The sequence below is a fragment of the Microtus pennsylvanicus genome, chromosome 1 (genome assembly GCF_037038515.1).
Source record: "Microtus pennsylvanicus isolate mMicPen1 chromosome 1, mMicPen1.hap1, whole genome shotgun sequence".
NCBI classification, from domain to species: domain Eukaryota; kingdom Metazoa; phylum Chordata; class Mammalia; order Rodentia; family Cricetidae; genus Microtus; species Microtus pennsylvanicus.
Window position 1 is genome coordinate 129,539,898 of NC_134579.1, and position 18,999 is coordinate 129,558,896.

Consider the following 18,999-nt stretch of genomic DNA (forward strand, 5'->3'; position numbering starts at 1 on the left):
GTTTTGTTGGTTTGTCATCTCAGAATTCTAAGATAACAAAAGGACAGTTATGATCAATCAATTTTATAAACTGAGGCCTGGGCATGGACTCGTGGTCACCAGGGTGAGATTGCATCACTGGATTCTCACCAGTGGCTCTTTGGGGGACATATTTCCTCACTGGATAACAATCCCCTTGACTCACAAAATGAGACTTACAAATGAGGTGCCAGCCTTTTTAAATAGTAAGAAACCATTAGAGTCTAAAACACCCTTTGTGTGCTCTTCTGATCTGCCAGCCAGTAGGCCACAGACATGCTTTCTTCATCCATGGCACCTGCCATGCTGGTGCCCTACCAACAAGGCCCCCAGAAATGCCCTCCTGTCTCTTTACATATCTTCACATGTGTGTTCCTTGGCCAGGTATGAGCTCGTCCGTGGCTGTAGATCCCATCCTCCTTGGCAGTGTCTGAGTGAAGGAGCTGGCACATGAGTGCAGTGATGTAATAAGAATGTATGTGATGTTAACATTAAGAAGCCGGGCGGTGGTGGCGCACGCCTTTAATCCCAGCACTCGGGAGGCAGAGGCAGGCAGATCTCTGGGAGTTCGAGGCCAGCTTGGTCTACAAGACCTAGTTCCGGGACAGGCACCACCAAAGCTAGAGAAACCCTGTCTCGAAAAACCAAAAAAAACAAAACAAAACAAAACAAAAAAACAACAACATTAAGAGCAGCCCACCCCTTTGTCTTCGCTTGAGCTCTGAAGTCAGGCTTCCCGGTAGACTTGGTGGTAGCTCAACACAGTGTTAGCAAATCTTTATTGAAGAAGAAGAAAATTTTGAAGATGAAGATGCTGTTGATAGGGCAGGCAGCAAAAATGCTGATGGCAGTGATGTGGCCACCAACATGGATGCTACCTTCTGCTCTATGCCATGCCAGCGCAGCCAGGTCCCACTCGCCATCTGAGGCAGTGAACGCCTTGATTTGAGGAAGTTCGAAAGTTTGACCCTCCGCTCGAACTCCGCTTTCTCCACCGCACAATTTCCAGTCCCTATAGTCTGATTTGAATATCATGTTTTCATTAATATATTCAGTGAGGTTTTTAACTATTTCTGGCCCTGTCTCAAAGCATTGCCTACACATCAGTCAAAAAGGGAACAGGTCACCCGTTCTGCCCTCTTGTTTATCTACTAATCATCTGGCAAATAAACCACTCAGTATCCTGCCCACCTCGGTAATGTTTGTGATGTAATTTGTTTGGATGCCCAAATGTCACCAGCGTTGATTGTAAGAGCTGAAAAAAAAAATGTACTTGCTAAGCGCAGCGAGCTCTAGGCCAAAATGTAAGCATGAAATCTCTGGTTTATTTTTGTAATAATGTTTACAGCTGTTTAATGACCCTGAAAAGGTTCAGTAGTCTGGCATTCTGTATTTCAGAACAGGAGTTCGTGATGCTTAGAACAACCTTGCTTAAACAGTTAAGCAGCAACAATTGGGAAAATTGTATTTAATAAGCCACTGTGTTCTAGGCCAACTTGTCTAATTATTGCTTAACTTACCTAGAAGGAAGCAAGATGGGTTATAGGAAGGAGCCTAGGTCTTTGGCTTTGGGGTGGGGGATGGATGTTTCCCCCCAACTAGAACTGCAGGCTATGAGACCCTTTGGAACAAGCTCAGTTCTTTTGGAGCCTCTCATGCTGTTAGGGGAACAAATTCCAACTGTGCCTGGCAGCTCAGGTGTGGGATTCCTGCAAGGTGTCCAGCGCAGCACTTTTACCCACTTTGATAAAATATGGAATATTTAGTTGTGCTCGGCTAGACAACAATATTTAATTTAAAAAAAAACCCACTTGAAGCAGTTATTCTGAAAGTCATCTTATTTCCAACCATTCTTTTTCATAGTAGAAGGATCAAACTCTTTCGTTCAACTTACTGGCAAGATCTATATTTTTGAGATGATTCACGAGGCTTCCCCATCCCCCACTCTTGCAAAATGGAACTGTGTTTCTGTGTAAAACTTATTTAAAGTTATGACTGCTAGCATTTCTGGTGTCCTGATAGTTTTAAATTTCATCTTCAGGGAAAGATACAATTAGGTCCTCTTGGAAGAGTTAAGTGAGTGCCTTTGTCATTGATATCACAGGAAATAGTATTGAAAGGGGTAATGCAAAAATGACAGTAGCCATTAGCTCTCTCCAAAGCAGCTGGATGACTCTCTGTACCTGCAGTGATGAGCTGGTGAGAAGGCGTTTTGATAGGCCATATCCAATTGCAGGTGTCACTATGGCTGACATTTCTTTACTCATGAATGGTGGCCTTGCAGAGCTCAAGGAGCAAGCTCATGAGCTTCAGAAACCTTCACTAGATCCATTTGTCTTCAGAGGCGGAGCCTGGACTTCCAACCCCATGGTGGGACGTGTAGGAGTACCTGAAGCTCACTGGCCAGTCTGTTTCTTCATCAGAGTGGACCATGGCATCGATGGCCAGTGGCGCTCCTCTCTGTGACCCAGGGTAGGTCAGGACCAGGCAGAAGGTTATCATAGTCTCTGTGACCTCTACTACCTCCAGTGAGGACGGTTGCCTGTCTTTGTTATATTTAGGTAATTATGTATTCATTGATTCCTTCCATCAGCCAACTAATGCTCAATGATTCACACGTGCATATGCTTAGGGATGGGGCCGCAAGCTGTAGGTCAGGAGCAAGTCGTTTTCATTGTTGAACAGCGATTTTGTCTGTATGTCTGTGGGACTGGGGATTGAGGACCTTATGCATAGGAGGCAAGATTTGACCTCTGAGCTCTGTCTTCCGCTGGCTTACATGTTGTGATTATACTTTGAGTTTGCCACCCACATGAAAGTGTTGATTGTAGCACTCGGAGGGTCAGACTGCTTAGCTGCCTGAAGGGCTGGGTCATGGCATATACTCTCTTAGCCCATGACTTCTTGATGCAGGCCCCCAGCTCCTGCAGCATGGATGCTGAGCTCCTAGCCAGGTTACTAGTAGAGGATGGAGGGAGCATGGGGGCTACAATGTTCCTTGGAAACTGGCTGTTGAAGTCCAGAATTGTGCAGGGATACGCATGAGTGCCCTGCTTGTCAGGACGTGGCCCTAGGGTGGAGATAGGTCACAGTCAGACACCTGCCGCGTGGCCTATGGGGAAGCAGTGCGATCCCCACAGGAAGGCGTTCTCTATGCGTTTATTCCCTGGAAGGTTAGGGAAAGGAGTAATCACACTCTGTAAGAACAGTGGCGTGCTCACAGGCAGCCCACCTCCTCCAGGCCCGTGAGCGCCTACAGCAGCAGCTGGATCCAATCCTTTAATAGTAGGATAAATGACCCTCAGTTTCCCACGGTATACATTTGTGTGAGTTGCTGGAGTGCCACCATTGTGGAATCCCTGGCTGACTCTCAACAGCCATACTTGATGTCTGTGATTGTATGCTTGAGTACACGTCTGTGGGTGAGTGTACCCACCCCCACCAAACACACACAGCATGCCTCGCTAACCTTGAACATAGTCCTTGTAGATACTTTCTCATCCCTTCCCTTTGTTGGTCCTTGGCCCACAAGGCAGATACGTTAGAAGGTTTATGACCAATGCTTGCTGAAGAACGGCTGAGGTGAGGCCTAAATGAATTGTGGATTGCTAAGTGTGGAGAAGTTGGGGTTGGCCCAGGTTTTGCGAGTCCCAGGCCGGGCCCAAGGCCAGCTTGTCCTGCCTCAGCTGCTTTGGCCCAGGGACAGAACATCAATTACCTCACACTCTTTCTAATAACTCACATTCCCCTTTCTTACTTAGAGTGGAGTAGTGGGCGGTGGTTTGGAATGACACAGAGCGGCAGCCTAGGTCTGTGCTCATGAGAAGATGAGGGTGCAGAGATCTATCCGACACAGTGCCGCAGGGCAGTGGCATGCTCTGCCGGGCTTCCATAGAGGGTCTTCACAGGGGCTTGGTCCCTAGGAACCTTCCGGGTTGTGGCTGGTCCTTCTGAACACATGGGCTCTGTGGTAGTTCCATCCTGAAGGGAGTGGTCGCTATCTGTCCCTTAGTGCCCAGAGTAGGGGCAGTGAAGGCAGCTAAAGACTGTATGAGTCCCTATGGGCATCTGGATGGAGGGCCATGGTGCTTTTAGACCAATGTTCTGGAATTTGTGATAAGCTGAGGTTGAAATGAAGGGGAGTCTCCTTCAGGGCCTAGCTGCTTCTATAGGCAACGATTCTGTCTGTTCATGCTCGTCCACTGTTGAGGGACACAGAACCCAAGATGAACAAACTGAGCCTCAGGGTTCGCTTCATGGCATCTGCCCTCAGAGAGGTGATGACATCCTGGCCTGTTCAGGAGGGTTCTAATCAAGGGAGTTAGAAGAAGAAAGAGAACAGAGCTGAGGACCAACCTCCATCAAAGTGGGTGCAAAGGGGCCTGTGAACTCAGACCTGTATCAAGAAGTCAACTTGGAAGAACCAGAGAAGCACATTCTAGAATGTTATATTCCTTCTTCCACTAAAACATTAGCACTGGTATTAGAAAAAAAAATATGGTTGATTTTAGCAAACAACCACCACCAATCTTTTCTTTTTGACAGAATAAAAGAATTTCATACTCAAGGTGAACTGGAAGACTCCCATGTTGAGTTGCTGGCAGGGAAAGTGGCCATGGCCTTCCACTGGACACTCTTTGTCCAACCTGATCATAGCCTTGTTGCTTACACTCCCAACCTCCTCCCCTGTCTCTGCTGAACTGGCACCTGGCCTCAGAGATCTGAAAATAGCACATCATCCCTGGATTCAATCTCGTGAGCTGGCCAACGGGGCAGTCCTTGGAAGTAGGCCAGTCATGTTGGCTTTGATGTCTCTAAACTTCCCAAGAGCTGCGGGGTGGAATTCTGTGCACTGTCATATGGCTCTAGGGACATGATCCATATCTGCTCAAGACAGGAGCGAGCGTGGGGTTGAAGCCAGATAGGGCTGGAAGGTGCTGAAGGACTCCAGACTAGGTCCTGGAGGCCACTCATGCCTGCAGCTGCTATGCTGTGTATGGGGATGCCCCTCCCTGATTGCCAATGGATGCCATGATTTCTGGAGCCCGATAGTAATAACACCCATCAGTATATCTTCAGTGAGTGATAGAGACTGGTACATAGTGAGAATTCATTGGCCACGTTGGGCGCCATTTGTAGTAATAAGGGGCGCGGGCTGCGTCCCCAACACCCCAGCCGCCTGCCCGGCTAGCTTATGCCCCGAAATAATTACACGGACACTGTATTCTTTTATAAACTGCTTGGCCCTTAGCTCTAGCCCTTACTGGCTAATTCTGATATCCCAATCAACCCATCTCTAACAATCTGTGAGCACCGGTCTTACCGGGAAGATTCTAGCCTAAGTCCATCCTGGGTCGGAGCTTCATAGCGTGCGTCTTCCCTGGAGCAGGTAGCATGGCATCTCTCTCTGAAGCGTCTGCTCCCCAGCGGAGAGCTGTCGAGTCTGACCTCACTTCCTCTTCCTCCCGGCATTCTGTTCTGTTTATTCCTCCCACCTAAGGGTGGGCCTATCAAATGGGCCTAGCAGTTTCTTTATTGCTTAACCAATGAAATCAACAGATTGATATATGACACTCCCCCATCAAGAATCTCCATGACAACCTAGCTCCTGACCAGTCTTCCAAATTGAAGATGGCAAATTGGAAGCTGCTTTTACTTAAGCAAGTGAACATGTATGCACCTCTGTGAATGTGTGTGAGCATGGGAACAGCTGACCATGCCTTCATCTGAGGGCTACCCTGGACTGAAGTCCCTGTCCCTCCTGGAACAAAACACCCATGTCTTTACTCTTGCCAAGGCAGTCAGTCCCTGACTAGTCTATCTGGGAGACAATCCAACAAACAACAGATTCTTATGGGGCAGAATGTACTTGCCCCACAGCTGAGCTCTGGCCCCACACATCCCCTAGGGGAAAGTTGCTTGGCCCCATAGTTTTGGCTAAGGTTAAACACAAGGCTCCTGAACCGTCTAGCTAACCAACACATTGAAAGACTGTAATACAAGCCGGGCGATGGTGGCGCACGCCTTTAATCCCAGCACTCGGGAGGCAGAGGCAGGCGGATCTCTGTGAGTTCGAGACCAGCCTGGTCTACAGAGCTAGTTCCAGGATAGGCTCCAAAGCCACAGAGAAACCCTGTCTCGAAAAACCAAAAAAAAAAAAAAAAACCAAAAACAAAAAAACAAAAAACAAACAAAAAAAGACTGTAATACAAAGATGAGATCTACAGAAACTTATCTAAAAGTAGGAAGTGAATCTGGACTCCTTCACGGGGGAGGCATATCTGGAAACAGAAGGACTCCAGGCATGGGTTCTTTGCTTTCCAAGCTAAGCACCCTGCATGCTCTGATCTGGAGGAGGGCCTGCCCTCTGACCCACCTGGAACAGTCTGGCATTTGCTGTTGTGCACAGGCTGTGGAGGGGGCAGAGGGGACTATTAGAGACAATTATACAGACTAGATTTGAGTGTTTGTGTTTAACAAACAGCTTTGAGTTCTAATTTTCTGCAAAACACATACTGCAGGTACAATTTGTACTCATTACCGTATATTGGGAAAGTTATTAAAAACACTCAAACTTGGTTGAGACTTCCTATGGCATCGTCCCTGGATTTTAATTGGTTTTTATCTAGTTCTGCAAAAGATCTCTTTAAGGCCAATCAAAGTCCCTGGCTCTGCTGTCTTGCTAGGCACAGGACAGGGAGAAAGCTTCGTATGGTACAAGTCTACCTCCATCCAAGCACCAACAGCCTCGCAAGTCCACCAAGATTCCAGCAGGAGATCAGGGATAGGATGGACACACAGTTACCAGATGACAAAAATTAGTGGTTCGTATAATAAGGGTTAAATCTTAATCTCTGAGGTTTGCAAAGCTGCTACTAGCAGTCTCCTTAAAATTTAATATACCTCGTTAATGCTTCCTCGCAAACACTGAAGGATTTTTATGATTATAATCATGTGTTACAGCACCTAGTACTGTTTCTAAGCAGCATACTAATCAGCTTAATGAGATATTACTGCACTTTTTGTTGACGAAAGCAAAATCTCTTTTATTGTTCTAAAGCCTGTCCTTTACTTTATTTTTCCCCCAAAACATTATCTTGTTTTATGATGTACCAGTAAATATCATGCTATTGGTGTTATTTTTTTTCCTTTGGCCAAATCATAAAATGATCTCTTTCATCTTAGACTAGTGAGTATACTGAATATAGTAAAACAGATGAAAAGCCACTCCCGCTCTAAGGCAAACTTTGGACTGAACCAACAGGTAGGGGCGCTTTGTGAAGGGAAAGGAGGAGTTGAACACGCAGAGCCTTGCTATGTTATTAGGTGTTGAATATGGTAAAATATTAATAATTGAAATGTGGATGAATAATTGCAGTTTGTAAATAGAAAATTCAAGGAAGATGATCCATTCCCAAAACAAATTGGAGGGCACTGCCATATTGCATAATTGGCATTTAATAATTCATCTTTTTATTATTGTTTTTGACTATAATTCCTTAGCATTATTATGGGTGGGTAAGTCATGAAATGCAAACGTCCCCCCCATCCCCATCCATGCCCAACGGATGCTATTGATTCTTCCTGCCACTGTACCAGGTACACATCTGAACTCTTGTTTTAATTTCTAGGGATGGAAGACGCGAGTCTGTGCCTTGGAGTGTCCTCGACGGCACCGGAAGCTGAGCCTCACCTGAGCAGCCCGGTCCTCAATGGCCAGTATGCCATGAGCCAGAAGTTGCACCAGATCACTTCCCAGCTCAGCCATGCCTTTCCTGAGCTGCATCCACGGCCCAACCCAGAGGAGAAGCCACCTGTAGCCCTTGAGGAAAAGACCCACGTACCCATGAGCGGACAGCCCATGGGCAGCCAAATGGCGTTGCTGGCCAATCAGCTGGGCCGTGATGTGGACAACAGCCTCAATGGGCGTGTGGACCTGCAGCAGTTCCTCAATGGGCAGAACTTAGGCATCATGTCTCAGATGAGTGACATTGAGGATGATGCCCGAAAGAACCGAAAGTATCCGTGTCCTCTGTGTGGCAAGCGTTTCCGGTTCAACAGCATTCTCTCCCTGCACATGCGCACTCACACCGGCGAGAAGCCCTTCAAGTGCCCCTACTGCGACCACCGCGCAGCCCAAAAAGGAAACCTCAAGATCCACCTGCGGACCCACAAGCTGGGCAACCTGGGGAAGGGGCGCGGGCGGGTGCGTGAGGAGAACCGTCTGCTGCACGAGTTAGAGGAGAGGGCCATTCTGCGGGACAAGCAGATGAAGGGCAGCTTGCTGCAACCCAGGTCTGATCTCAAGCCCTTGGCACATGCCCAGCAGACCCCATTGGCCACCTGCAATTTAGCCTTGCCCCCCAACCACAGTGTGCCTGACGTCGCCCACCCGGCACCGTCTCCCAAACCAGCCAGTCTACAGGAGGATTCGGTGACCCCGGCTGCAGGCTTCAGATGCACCTTTTGCAAAGGCAAGTTCAAGAAGCGCGAGGAGCTGGACCGCCATATCCGCATTTTGCATAAGCCCTACAAGTGCACATTGTGTGACTTCGCGGCCTCGCAGGAGGAGGAACTTATCAGTCACGTGGAGAAGGCACACATCACTGCGGAGTCGGCCCAGGGCCAGGGCCCCAATGGTGGTGGAGAGCAGTCGGCCAACGAGTTCCGCTGTGAGGTATGCGGCCAGGTGTTCAGTCAGGCCTGGTTCCTGAAAGGCCACATGCGCAAGCACAAAGATTCCTTTGAACACTGCTGCCAGATCTGTGGTCGGCGCTTCAAAGAGCCTTGGTTCCTTAAGAACCACATGAAGGTACATCTCAACAAGCTGTCGGTGAAGAACAAGTCCTCCACCGAACCTGAGATGTCGGTGCCCATGGGTGGCCTGTCCCAGGAGGCCCATGCCAACCTGTACTCTAGGTACCTCTCCTGCCTGCAGAGTGGCTTTATGGCCCCGGACAAAGCCAGCCTGAGTGAGCCCACCCAGCTCTATGGCAAAGGGGAGCTCCCAGCGAAAGAGAAGGAGGTTCTGGGAAAGCTACTGTCGCCCATTTCCAGTATGGCTCACAGTGTCCCAGAGGGAGATAAGCACTCCCTCCTGGGCTGCCTCAACCTTGTGCCACCACTAAAATCCAGCTGCATCGAGCGGTTGCAGGCAGCTGCCAAAGCTGCAGAAATGGACCCAGTGAACAGCTATCAGGCCTGGCAGCTCATGGCCAGGGGCATGGCCATGGAACATGGCTTCTTATCTAAAGAGCATCAGCTCACGCGCAACCACGAAGACACTTTGGCAAACGCCGGAGTTCTGTTTGATAAGGAGAAACGGGAGTACGTGTTAGTGGGAGCAGATGGCTCCAAGCAGAAAATGCCTGCTGATTTGGTTCACAGCACTAAAGTGGGCAATCAGAGAGACCTGCCAAATAAGCTCGACCCTCTAGAAGGCAGTCGGGAATTTTTGTCACACGGGCTCAACCAGGCGCTCGAATACAACCTGCAGGGTCCTGGGAACATGAAGGAGAAGCCCACTGAATGCCCAGACTGTGGAAGGGTGTTCCGTACCTACCACCAGGTGGTTGTGCATTCTCGTGTTCACAAGCGGGACCGCAAGAGTGATGAGGATGCTCTGCACGTGGGCGTGGGCGTGGGCCTGGAGGAGCGGCGCGGCTCAGGCAGCGACCAGGAGTCCCAGTCGGTGAGCCGCTCCACCACACCTGGCTCCTCTAATGTGACTGAGGAGAGTGGAGCTGGCGGTGGCCTGTCGCAGACCGGAAGTGCCCAGGAGGACAGTCCACACCCTTCTTCACCATCTTCCTCAGGTAGGTGGACAGACAGAAAGTGAAAGGGCCCGAGGCCGGGCCCTGCCCCTGCTTGGTCCTACATATCAACTTCAGGCCTTAAGATGGTTCTGAGGTCAGTATGGGTGAAACCACAGAAGGTGGCAGGCTGGATGCTGGGGAGTGTCTCTTTCCTTCAGGATGATGCCCTGCTCCAAAGTTGGGACTGTCTTTTCAGCCTTGATCCATGGCTACCAGTAAAAGGCAGCTGAGCCTCCTTCCCAGTGGTAGAGATGGTGTCAAGCTTTTTGATGGGGCACTGTTTACCCTTCCCCTACAGCTGTTCAGTTCCATTTGTGGTTGAACCTGGCTTTTAGCTTTGTCTTTGGAACCCAGAAGTGCAGGCTTGGTTCCAGATATGGACGCTAATATGGAGGGTCTCACTGGCCACCCCAGACTCCCCGGCCTCCCCGTTATTATATTCACCCAAGCCTTTAACTTGGGGGTTTTCCCACAGCCTCTCTCCCCAGGCCGAACCTATGTCTTGTGCCCTTCTGAAATTGCAGGCTGGCTCACCTGCCCCCAGAGCCACACTGCTTTCCTCTGCTGGGTTTAGTCAAGCACAGAGGTTTGAAAACACAGATGTATGGCTGTGTGTCTTCAGCTGTACTGTGTTGCATGGGCGATACAGTTCTGGGGGTCTAAAATAGAAAGCAGAAAAATCTGTCATCAAAAATGTCTGGGAAATGCTGAAGCATCCTGGCCCTGTTTGAGGGGGGAAAAAGGAAAAAAGGGAAAGAGAAGGAAAAAGAATAGATATACTAGTCTAAGATGGTTAAATTAAAACCGCTACCTAACAGCAGGTAAGAGGTTGCCTTCATCCACATTTCCAAAGTCCCTTACTAATGGATAGTAAATTGAAAGTTATATCTCCAGCCCTTTATAAAGAAAGCACCTCGCTAATACTGTAATCATTCTACTGCCTAACAACAGAGGAAATCATGCCATAACAAATACCCTGTTACTAATGGCAACATTGATTTCTGCAATCAGCCATTAAGTCTAGAAAATGAAAGACAGTTTGAGGCACCTCGAGGCACTGCGTTGCCCACTGTTAAAGATGTGGCAGTGTGCTGCTGAGGGTCATTTTTTAAAAGTTTCTTTTCTCTCTATTTGCGTGCATGCATGCGTGTGTGTGTGTGTGTGTGTGTGTGCATGTGAGTGTGTGTGTGTGTTTTCCTGTTGGCTGTCGTTTCCATCGTAGAGAGGCTATTCTCTGCTGTAGTTACTAACTAGATGCCGGTACACTTTGTTGTTATTCTCTCCCTTCAGCTTCTTTTTTTCTAGAACAAAACTCATACTAGAATAAAGTGTGTGTGTGTGTGTGTGTGTGTGTGTGAAAGAGAGAGAGACAGAGAGAAAGAGAGAGAGAGAGTGTGTGTGTGTGGTGTGAGCTTATTACAAGCCAGTAAAGAATTGTTAATACACATAAATCTGAACTACACATTCCAGAGATTCCGATAGCACTAATGCTGCTGCTTAAATACCCATGAAACACACTGTCTGCTCGTGGAGTCCTGGACTCGCTGGAGATTTATTACTGACAAGATGCTTCGGGAGAGTCTAACAAGGATGTGAGGACCACGGGAGGATGAGGTCACACTGCGTGGAGGGGCCTTGTATGAGAGGGAAGTTGTGAAATTGCCTTTCCTGCCAGTGAGAGCTCTGTCAGGATGGGTCCCCACATGCGGGATGGTGAGCTCCAGGCTGTCTCAAGGGATTTTTTTCTAACCTCTTGGAAAGGGATTTCTTCTTCAGGAAATGCGTTCTTCGCTGTTCTGAGGTTGGGGACCTACCAGGGGCAGGGGTCGGGAAACAGACTGGATTCCCTCAGTTTTTGGAGTGACATGGTTTTCACACTGACAGAATCCATTCCCTCTCCAAGACCTGCTAAAGCAAGAGGGTCTTAGCATAATATTCCAATACCAAATGTTCGACTCTGTTAATGACATGTTTACCATGTTTTTATCACCTTCTGGCCAAGTGATAGCCAGCTGCTTGCTGCTTCCTCATCTCTAAATGCTCGGTGGGAAGAAAGAACGCACACCAAAAAAAAAAAAAAATCCAGATTTATTTATTTATTTATTTATTGCCTAAGAGAAGCATTGAGTTGGCATTAGCTCTCCACTTTATTTTCCCTGCTGAGGGATTTTACAATGGTGAATACTGAGTCTTTCATTTGGGGTTTGACTTTTTTGTTTTCTTCATATTCAAATCAGACCCTTTCATAATTTTTTGACTAAGGAGGGAAATGGATGGCAGAGCCACTCTGCAGCCCAAATCAGCTGCGTGTCTAAGGGCATTCAGGTTCTGCCGGGGGTTTAGGATTCTCAACCAAATCTGGTTTGTTTTCCTCTCTTCTAACAAGTGTGACTTGTATAAAGTGTGTGATTCAAAGACACATTTAAATAAAACTCTCGACACAATAGGTGGTTTTTTTATTGTTACCTGTTAGAAACTTGCAAGGTGAAGGGGAGGGAAAAAAATTTTAAGCCGTTAAGTAAAGAAAAAAAAGTACTTATTAAGGCTTCTATTAAGAAATAACTGCAAAACACGGTCTTACAGATTTCTCAGACCGCATAACAATGTCACAAAACTTCATTTGCATGGCTTGATTCTCTTTTTTGTTGAAAACTGGGTCAGTAGGGCCTGAGAAACTATTTTTTCAGATCTTAACCAATGAATTCTTCTTTATAAACCGCTGCTCTTAACATGATAGTAGTTCTGAATTCATCATAAAAAAACCTTTTTTAGCAGAGCCTCTTAGAATAGATCTCTAGAAGAAGGCTTACAATGAGTGGCAGAGACGGCCTTTGTTATCTGATGTAATTCTTTGCAAAGGAGGATTGGGAACGGAGTGGCTGTTTAAAAATGTCTTGCTCAGACCGAGACGAAGAAGGGGTCAAGTTTGCAATCAAACAGTTATTGCCGAGATGGGTGACTGTCACTGGCTAGGCTAATGTGGGATGCAGCTGTTTCTTATGTGAGCAAAAGAATGTTTGAATCAGTGAACATGTGAAAATGATTCCAGTGAACCAGAAAATGTGTTTGTTCTTTTGCCTCTCCAAACTGCTGAGAACCAAGCTTAAGATCAGCCGCGAAAACTAGGACCTCGGACAGACGGAGGGGTCATGTTTTCTAACAGAAAAGCGGCAGGACTCGCCATGCAGATCACCTCCCCATCTCCCTTTGTTGTTGTTTGTTTGTTTATCTTCGACTCGTTTATAATTTCTCACCATAGTGCATGTCGTTTGCGTCCGTGTGCGTTGCAAAGCGAAACTATTTGGAGAGCATCAGCTTATAAATTTTACTCTTTTATGACATTCAGAGAGCGGGCGGCTGTTCTGATGTTTCCTCATTTCCTGGCTCTGATGACATTAATCTCTGCATCTTTCCCTAAAACCTCTCCCTCTCCCCTCCCCCTCCAAACCACCGATGTATCCTAGCTTTTGCTCTGAGTCAGAAAACAACAGAAGTCCCGTTTCTTCAGATTTTGCTTTGGAAATCATGCTTAGTATAATTAAAACTTAATGTACTAAGAAACGATACTGTTCATTATATCCAACAGGGCAGTTACCTTCCGAATTCCCATCATTTTGGAGTGGGGATAATTGAAGTGTTGATGGTGGGAAGGGGGTAATTGAATGCATTGACCCTCCGTTCATTAAATAAAGTCAGCAAAGTTGCGTGATCAATGGGAGCCAGGGTAAGAGAGATAGAAAGATGGAAATACCGTTAACCCCTACTTCTTCTGCTATAATGTTTTGAGTTGGACAGGGATTATTTGATCAGCTGGGCTAAAAGCCTTGGGGTCAGTCTGCTTTTGTTGCTAGAATGCATTCCTGAGATGCTGTGCCTCCATCCCGCCTAGGCCCATTGAGCACTGCATCGGAGGCCTTTATCCAGACCACCACCACTCCGCGACCCACTGGTGATAGTGAGATGATAGATTTTCTTCCTTTCACACCTTTTTTTTCTCTTGTGATTCACCCTCCCCGCCCCCATTCGTGGTAACCATTGCCTGTTCCACACAAACAAATCCAAGCCCTCCAAAGATGATATCTAAAACAAAAAAGAAAGAAAAAACATTTAAGTCTGAGGATTAAGATCTCCTTTTTTTCCCTCTTTTTTTTCCTTTTTCTTTTCTTTCTTTTTTTCTTTTTCTTTCTTTCTTTTTTTTTTTGCTTGTGCATTCCAATTGTTCTTAAAATATTTGGCAATGTCAATTAGTAACTGAGCAGAGTTAGCTGATGAACACAATTTTCCAGTAGACTGAGCACCCTATTGTTGCCGAGCGAACAGCAGATTTCTGAGGTCATTATCATTCGCTGGTTGCTTGGCCCAGCTGCTTCCTGCTGCAAAAGCCAAACTTTATACTGGAGCTCAGGGATGGCTGCAGCAACAGGGGTCTGGGAGGGGGAGAGGGGAGCTGGCTGCAGAGCTGAAGACAGTCATTATCAGCAGAGGAAACAGAAAGCAAAAGTTTCCCCGCTATTCTCCGAGAACGGTAGTATGGGACTTGGCACTCGGTTCCTTTGCCACTACCTTCCTCCTCCAGGAACAGAGTTAAAGGTGGGGAGAACACCCCCAAGGCACAGTGGCTACTGACTTCTCGCAGAACACAACTCTACCAAACAATCACTCCATTTATAAACTCCTTAAGAATGTTTGACCCAACCAAGAGCTCGGACGTAACTCCCCCATAGATAGATAAGTCACTTCCATTTTCATTTTAAAAAGTCATTTTCAAGATGCTTTTAGCAACTTGAAAAGAGTAAACTCAAGGACCACAGGCAGGAATCAGCATGCAGCTTTCCAAAAGGGATCTTTGAACAGAAGGTGGTCTGAAATTCCCTGAAAAATAAAATTTCATACTGGGGACTCACTCCTATGCCTGTTAGCTTTCTTCCTTTTCCTTCATCACCCTGACTCTTGCCCCCACCCCACCCCAATTTGCGAGCTGTTTCATGGAGAAGAAAAGCTGCACTTTTTTTTTTTAAAGCTCAGCTGTTAAAGCCGAACACCATATGCAGCCCTTCCGTCCCCGCCGTGGGAGCATGTGCAGGCGGCCACTGTGTTTGTGGAGATTTACGGAGGCCCAGCTTGTCTGTGCCAAAGCAGTGCCCAGGCAGACGCTGGCCAAGGTCCTTCTTCCAAGTCGATGATTTGGTGGCCATCCGCCTGGATGGATGTACTGGCTGAGACTCCTGGGGAATGTTAGAGAGGGCAAGGGTCAGAGGCCTGGGTAACCTCCCACAGTCCTTAGCTCTTCCACGTGGTCCTGGAGTGGTCCATTCACCTGGAGCAGCTGGTGATGCTAGCTGACAGTCACTGGCAAATGTTAGTCACTTTGGGACCATCACTTCATCTCCTTCCTCCTATGGGAGGTTGGATGCTTCCCAGGACTTCCTTTTAATAAACTTTCCATTTCAAGGTGGATATTCATTGCTTTGTGTTTAGAAACGGCTATTTGTAAACACACTGCAACACCCTGGGGCTTCTGCTGTCTCCCTTGCCCCCTTGAATGTGGCTGTAAACTCCACTTCCTTTGAGGCTAGATGCTGCTATCCCTTAGCAACTCAGCAAGAGAAATGCACTGCCAGCTCTGACAGGCTTCACACCAGAAGCCGGCAGAAGAGATCCTGGAAGGTCTTCAGCCTCCCTCCGTACTTGTAGTCTGTGGACTTCATATAAGTCATGAAGGGTTGGATTTCAGGCCTGCATTTGCTCAAAGCCCAGCCAATGGTCTGGTGATGAACTCAACGTTGTTGGACTCAATTTGCCTGTATCCAGACGGGGCACCACGAGGCCCATCCCTCTTCTTGCTGGTGTGTTTCAAGGGGTGTCGCAGAACTCTGAGACACCCATGGCGCTCCACGATGCTTACTCATTTGAGGAGCGGAAGAGGTCTTTTAAATCCCAAATTAATGACCATAAGCAAACACGGATGAGCAAAGGGTGGGTAACAATGAAGCAGAGAATTAAACTGTCGCTTCTGAAAACATAGCTCAAATGGGAGTTTCTGATTCCCATCCTGGCTGACACCACCTTTGGGTAGGAGGGGACTAGAGTTAGCGATTTGCTTTATATATAAAGGCATGGTGGGGCATTTACACTACGGTTTGTCCAGAAGCAGGCATGGTCAGTTCAAGAGCTTCCTTTCATCCGTTTCCAGTGTCTGTCGGTCAGTAAGAAATTCCTCCCACTGGGTACACTTTTCTTGGGCTGAACTGGTACAGTATCTGTTTGCAGGGCTTCTTGGGGTCCTCCTGCTCACTCCTGCCCCTTCTTCCAGGACTCTGATCCTTCGAATCCCTTCTTTGGGCTGTTTTTTGCCTTGCATATAAGAAGAACATTTTCTGGAAAATAAGGCTATAATGTATCTTAATTTACCTCTCTACCTGGGAGGGGAACAAGTTTCATGTGGCCCAAATTTAAGAAATTTGGGAGCAGGGCTAAGTTTCGAGTCCTCTGTTTTGCTGTGGAACACTCCACTGGATTCCAGACTTCAGCCAGGACACTTGGGGATCTCAAGATGGAGAATTTGGAATTCATTGAGGAAGCCTAACATTCTTGATGCCATTTTGTAAGAGTAGAATCGAACCATTTGGCCCGTGAAGTCAGAGAAGTGTTTTGACCGTGGAGCTGGTGTAAATGCTGAGGGTAAGGCTTTGAAACAATCATGGCAGTGGGTGATTGGCTCTTGGCACTCGCCTAATTCATGATGGTGGCATCGGAACTTGTGCCATCTGTGAACCTGGGGTCTTCTGGTTACCCTCTAGGGCTTTTGCCACCCTTGCTGGCATCTGGCAGGCATTTTTCACCCTTGCCGAAGCTCTAAACATGACCTGGAAGGAAAATGGCTGGGAGTGACTGGAGAGTACACAGAGGAGCTATCCAAGATGAACGGAGAGAGGAGGGTGGGCAGGCAGGTGGTGGGGGGACTTTGATCTCCCCAGGAATGATCTCGGCTGCAGCTGAGAGGAGCCAAGGGTCTCCCTTGCCTCTTCCTGGCAGGATGGGACGATGGCAACATTTACTTAAGCTGTGGAGTCTGGCACAGCCGCATCCAGGCGCCATCTGGAGAGCCCTTCTCCGAAAGCCACAGACCCCCACTACAGGAACTCAGGGGAGCAGGACTTGGGCAGAGTTTGGGGATTTTTTCCCTTTAGGCACATCCTGAGCATCCAAGCACCTGAGTAGGCTGAGGCCCCTTTGAGACTCCCATTGCTGAAGTGTGAGTTTTCCCTCTACCCCTCCGGTTAATTCTAGAGACTGATGTGGCTTAGGTTGGCTTTGTCAGGAGGGCACGTACTGTCCGGGCTGCCTCTCCACCTGTGTATTTGATGTGGCATGTTGCTTCCTGCCTTTACCCAACTATACTAGCTACATATAGACACACCGTGGGAAAACACTGCCCGTTAATGTGATGGAAGTATGCCTCTCTCTAAACGCTCTGGAGAAACGGATCTAGAATCCAGTGGCTTGACTCAAGACAAAGAGCGCCAAACAAAGTACAGAGATCTGATGTCCCCTTTCCCCTGATATGCATCCCAAACCAAAACAGCAATGTCCTGAAACAAAATGAGCATCTAAACTTTGCAGCTGCTTGGTGGGTGTCTGGGCTTCACCAGAAGCCCTGCTGAATCAAATCAAGGGGAGTGATCTGGGTATAATTCAGCTGGCTCTTGACTGTGTTTTCCCTACCCAAAGAAAGTAAGGGCTCATCTTCTTGTGGGACCCATCTCTGTGTCTTGGTTGCTGTGCGTGTGTGTGACATGTGACATGTGTCTGAAAGAAGTGAGAGACACAGCACAAGCTGGCTCCTTGGCTCTGCTGCCCACTAAACCACGTGGTGGGGTGCGGTGGGGTGGGGGGGGGCTTCCGCCAGGAGGTGCCTGGGCAGAGTACTCTCTCTCCGGTGAGGGTTTCGGAAAGTAGGTCGTGGGTGTACTCCGTTCTCTTAATTTGTAGCTGGCTTTCAAGGATCAGGGCGGTTTCCGACTCCCCTTGGGAGGGAGGCAGTGTGCATATCTGAGAACTGTTATCCTGTGTCCAGGGACGAGGATGCTCCACAGAGGAGCGCATTCATTCACGTGTAGAGGCATCTTGTACAAATGGAATATGGGTTGACACTCCACTCGTCTCTTTCCCAGAGGTATCAGATTCACCAGGAAAACAGGTCCCCACCACGATGTTATCTTTCCTAAAGCACCTTGTAGATGCTCAAAGCTTAGTGGCCTGTGTGTGTGGTGTGTGGATGCTCCTTGCAATCTTCAGTCATCTGAGGGGCGTTTTGGAGCCTTTCCAACCTGCCTATATTGAGCTCAGTATCTAAAGGAGACTGTGGTTCTTTTCCTTGAAGAAGAACAAGTCAGATACAGTGTTCTTTTTATCGATAACAATGTTTAAAATTTTGATAAAGCCGGTGTTTTATTTTATTTTATTTTTCTCCCCCCCATATTGGAAGTGATCTTCCAGCTTGCCTGTAGTGTGATGTCATGATCCCAGCTGAGGGAGGAGCCTTGGTCTGGTTTGTGTCGTTCTCAGCTGGGTCTGAGCCCTCTGAAGTGATCTTTGGTCCTCGGTGAAGGAGGCTGCTGCTATTTTCTCTTTTCTTACTATAGACTAGTCCTTACTCACCTGGGATATTTAGAAGGTACAGATAATTTAGAAAAAAATATCTTCTTGAACTAAGCGTGGTAGCTCATGCCCGTGAACCTAACACTCAAGACGCTGAGGCAGGAGGATCTTAAGTGTGAGGTCTACCTGTTGGTGATTCCAAGGTCGGCTTGGGCTACATAGCTGGACACTGTGTCAAAAACAGAAGCAAGCAAACAAACCAAAGCAATTTTAAATAGATACACTTAGAACCACTCAGGGCTTCATCCTGCAATCTGTTTATATGCCTTCCCGTTCTTTGGTCCTGACCATGTGGCTCCTGAAGGGGCCACATCATATTGTACACACTCCTGGACAAACCTTTCCTAAAGTACATGCTATACATTAAGTTCTGAGGGGCACATGGTGTCTGTAGGAAATGCCCAGTTTCACCTTAAAGGGCCAGATGATATCTAATACAGCTTTTTAAATAAACAGGCAGTAAGATGGACATGTCTTATAGGCTATTGCATGCAGGCTGCTGCCC

The 18,999-nt window shown here is 47.6% G+C and overlaps 1 protein-coding gene across 6 annotated transcripts in view; it reads left to right on the forward strand.

The window, feature by feature from the left end:
* Znf536 (zinc finger protein 536) overlaps positions 1 to 18,999 on the forward strand; it is a 454,511-nt gene that overhangs the window by 199,337 nt on the left and 236,175 nt on the right. For all 6 annotated transcript variants that reach the window (XM_075984305.1, XM_075984285.1, XM_075984327.1 and 3 more), the window contains one exon: positions 7,650 to 9,833. In XM_075984305.1, the coding sequence (XP_075840420.1) occupies positions 7,652 to 9,833 (2,182 nt within the window). In that variant the 5' untranslated portion in view covers positions 7,650 to 7,651. The remainder of the gene's footprint in view (positions 1 to 7,649; positions 9,834 to 18,999) is intronic.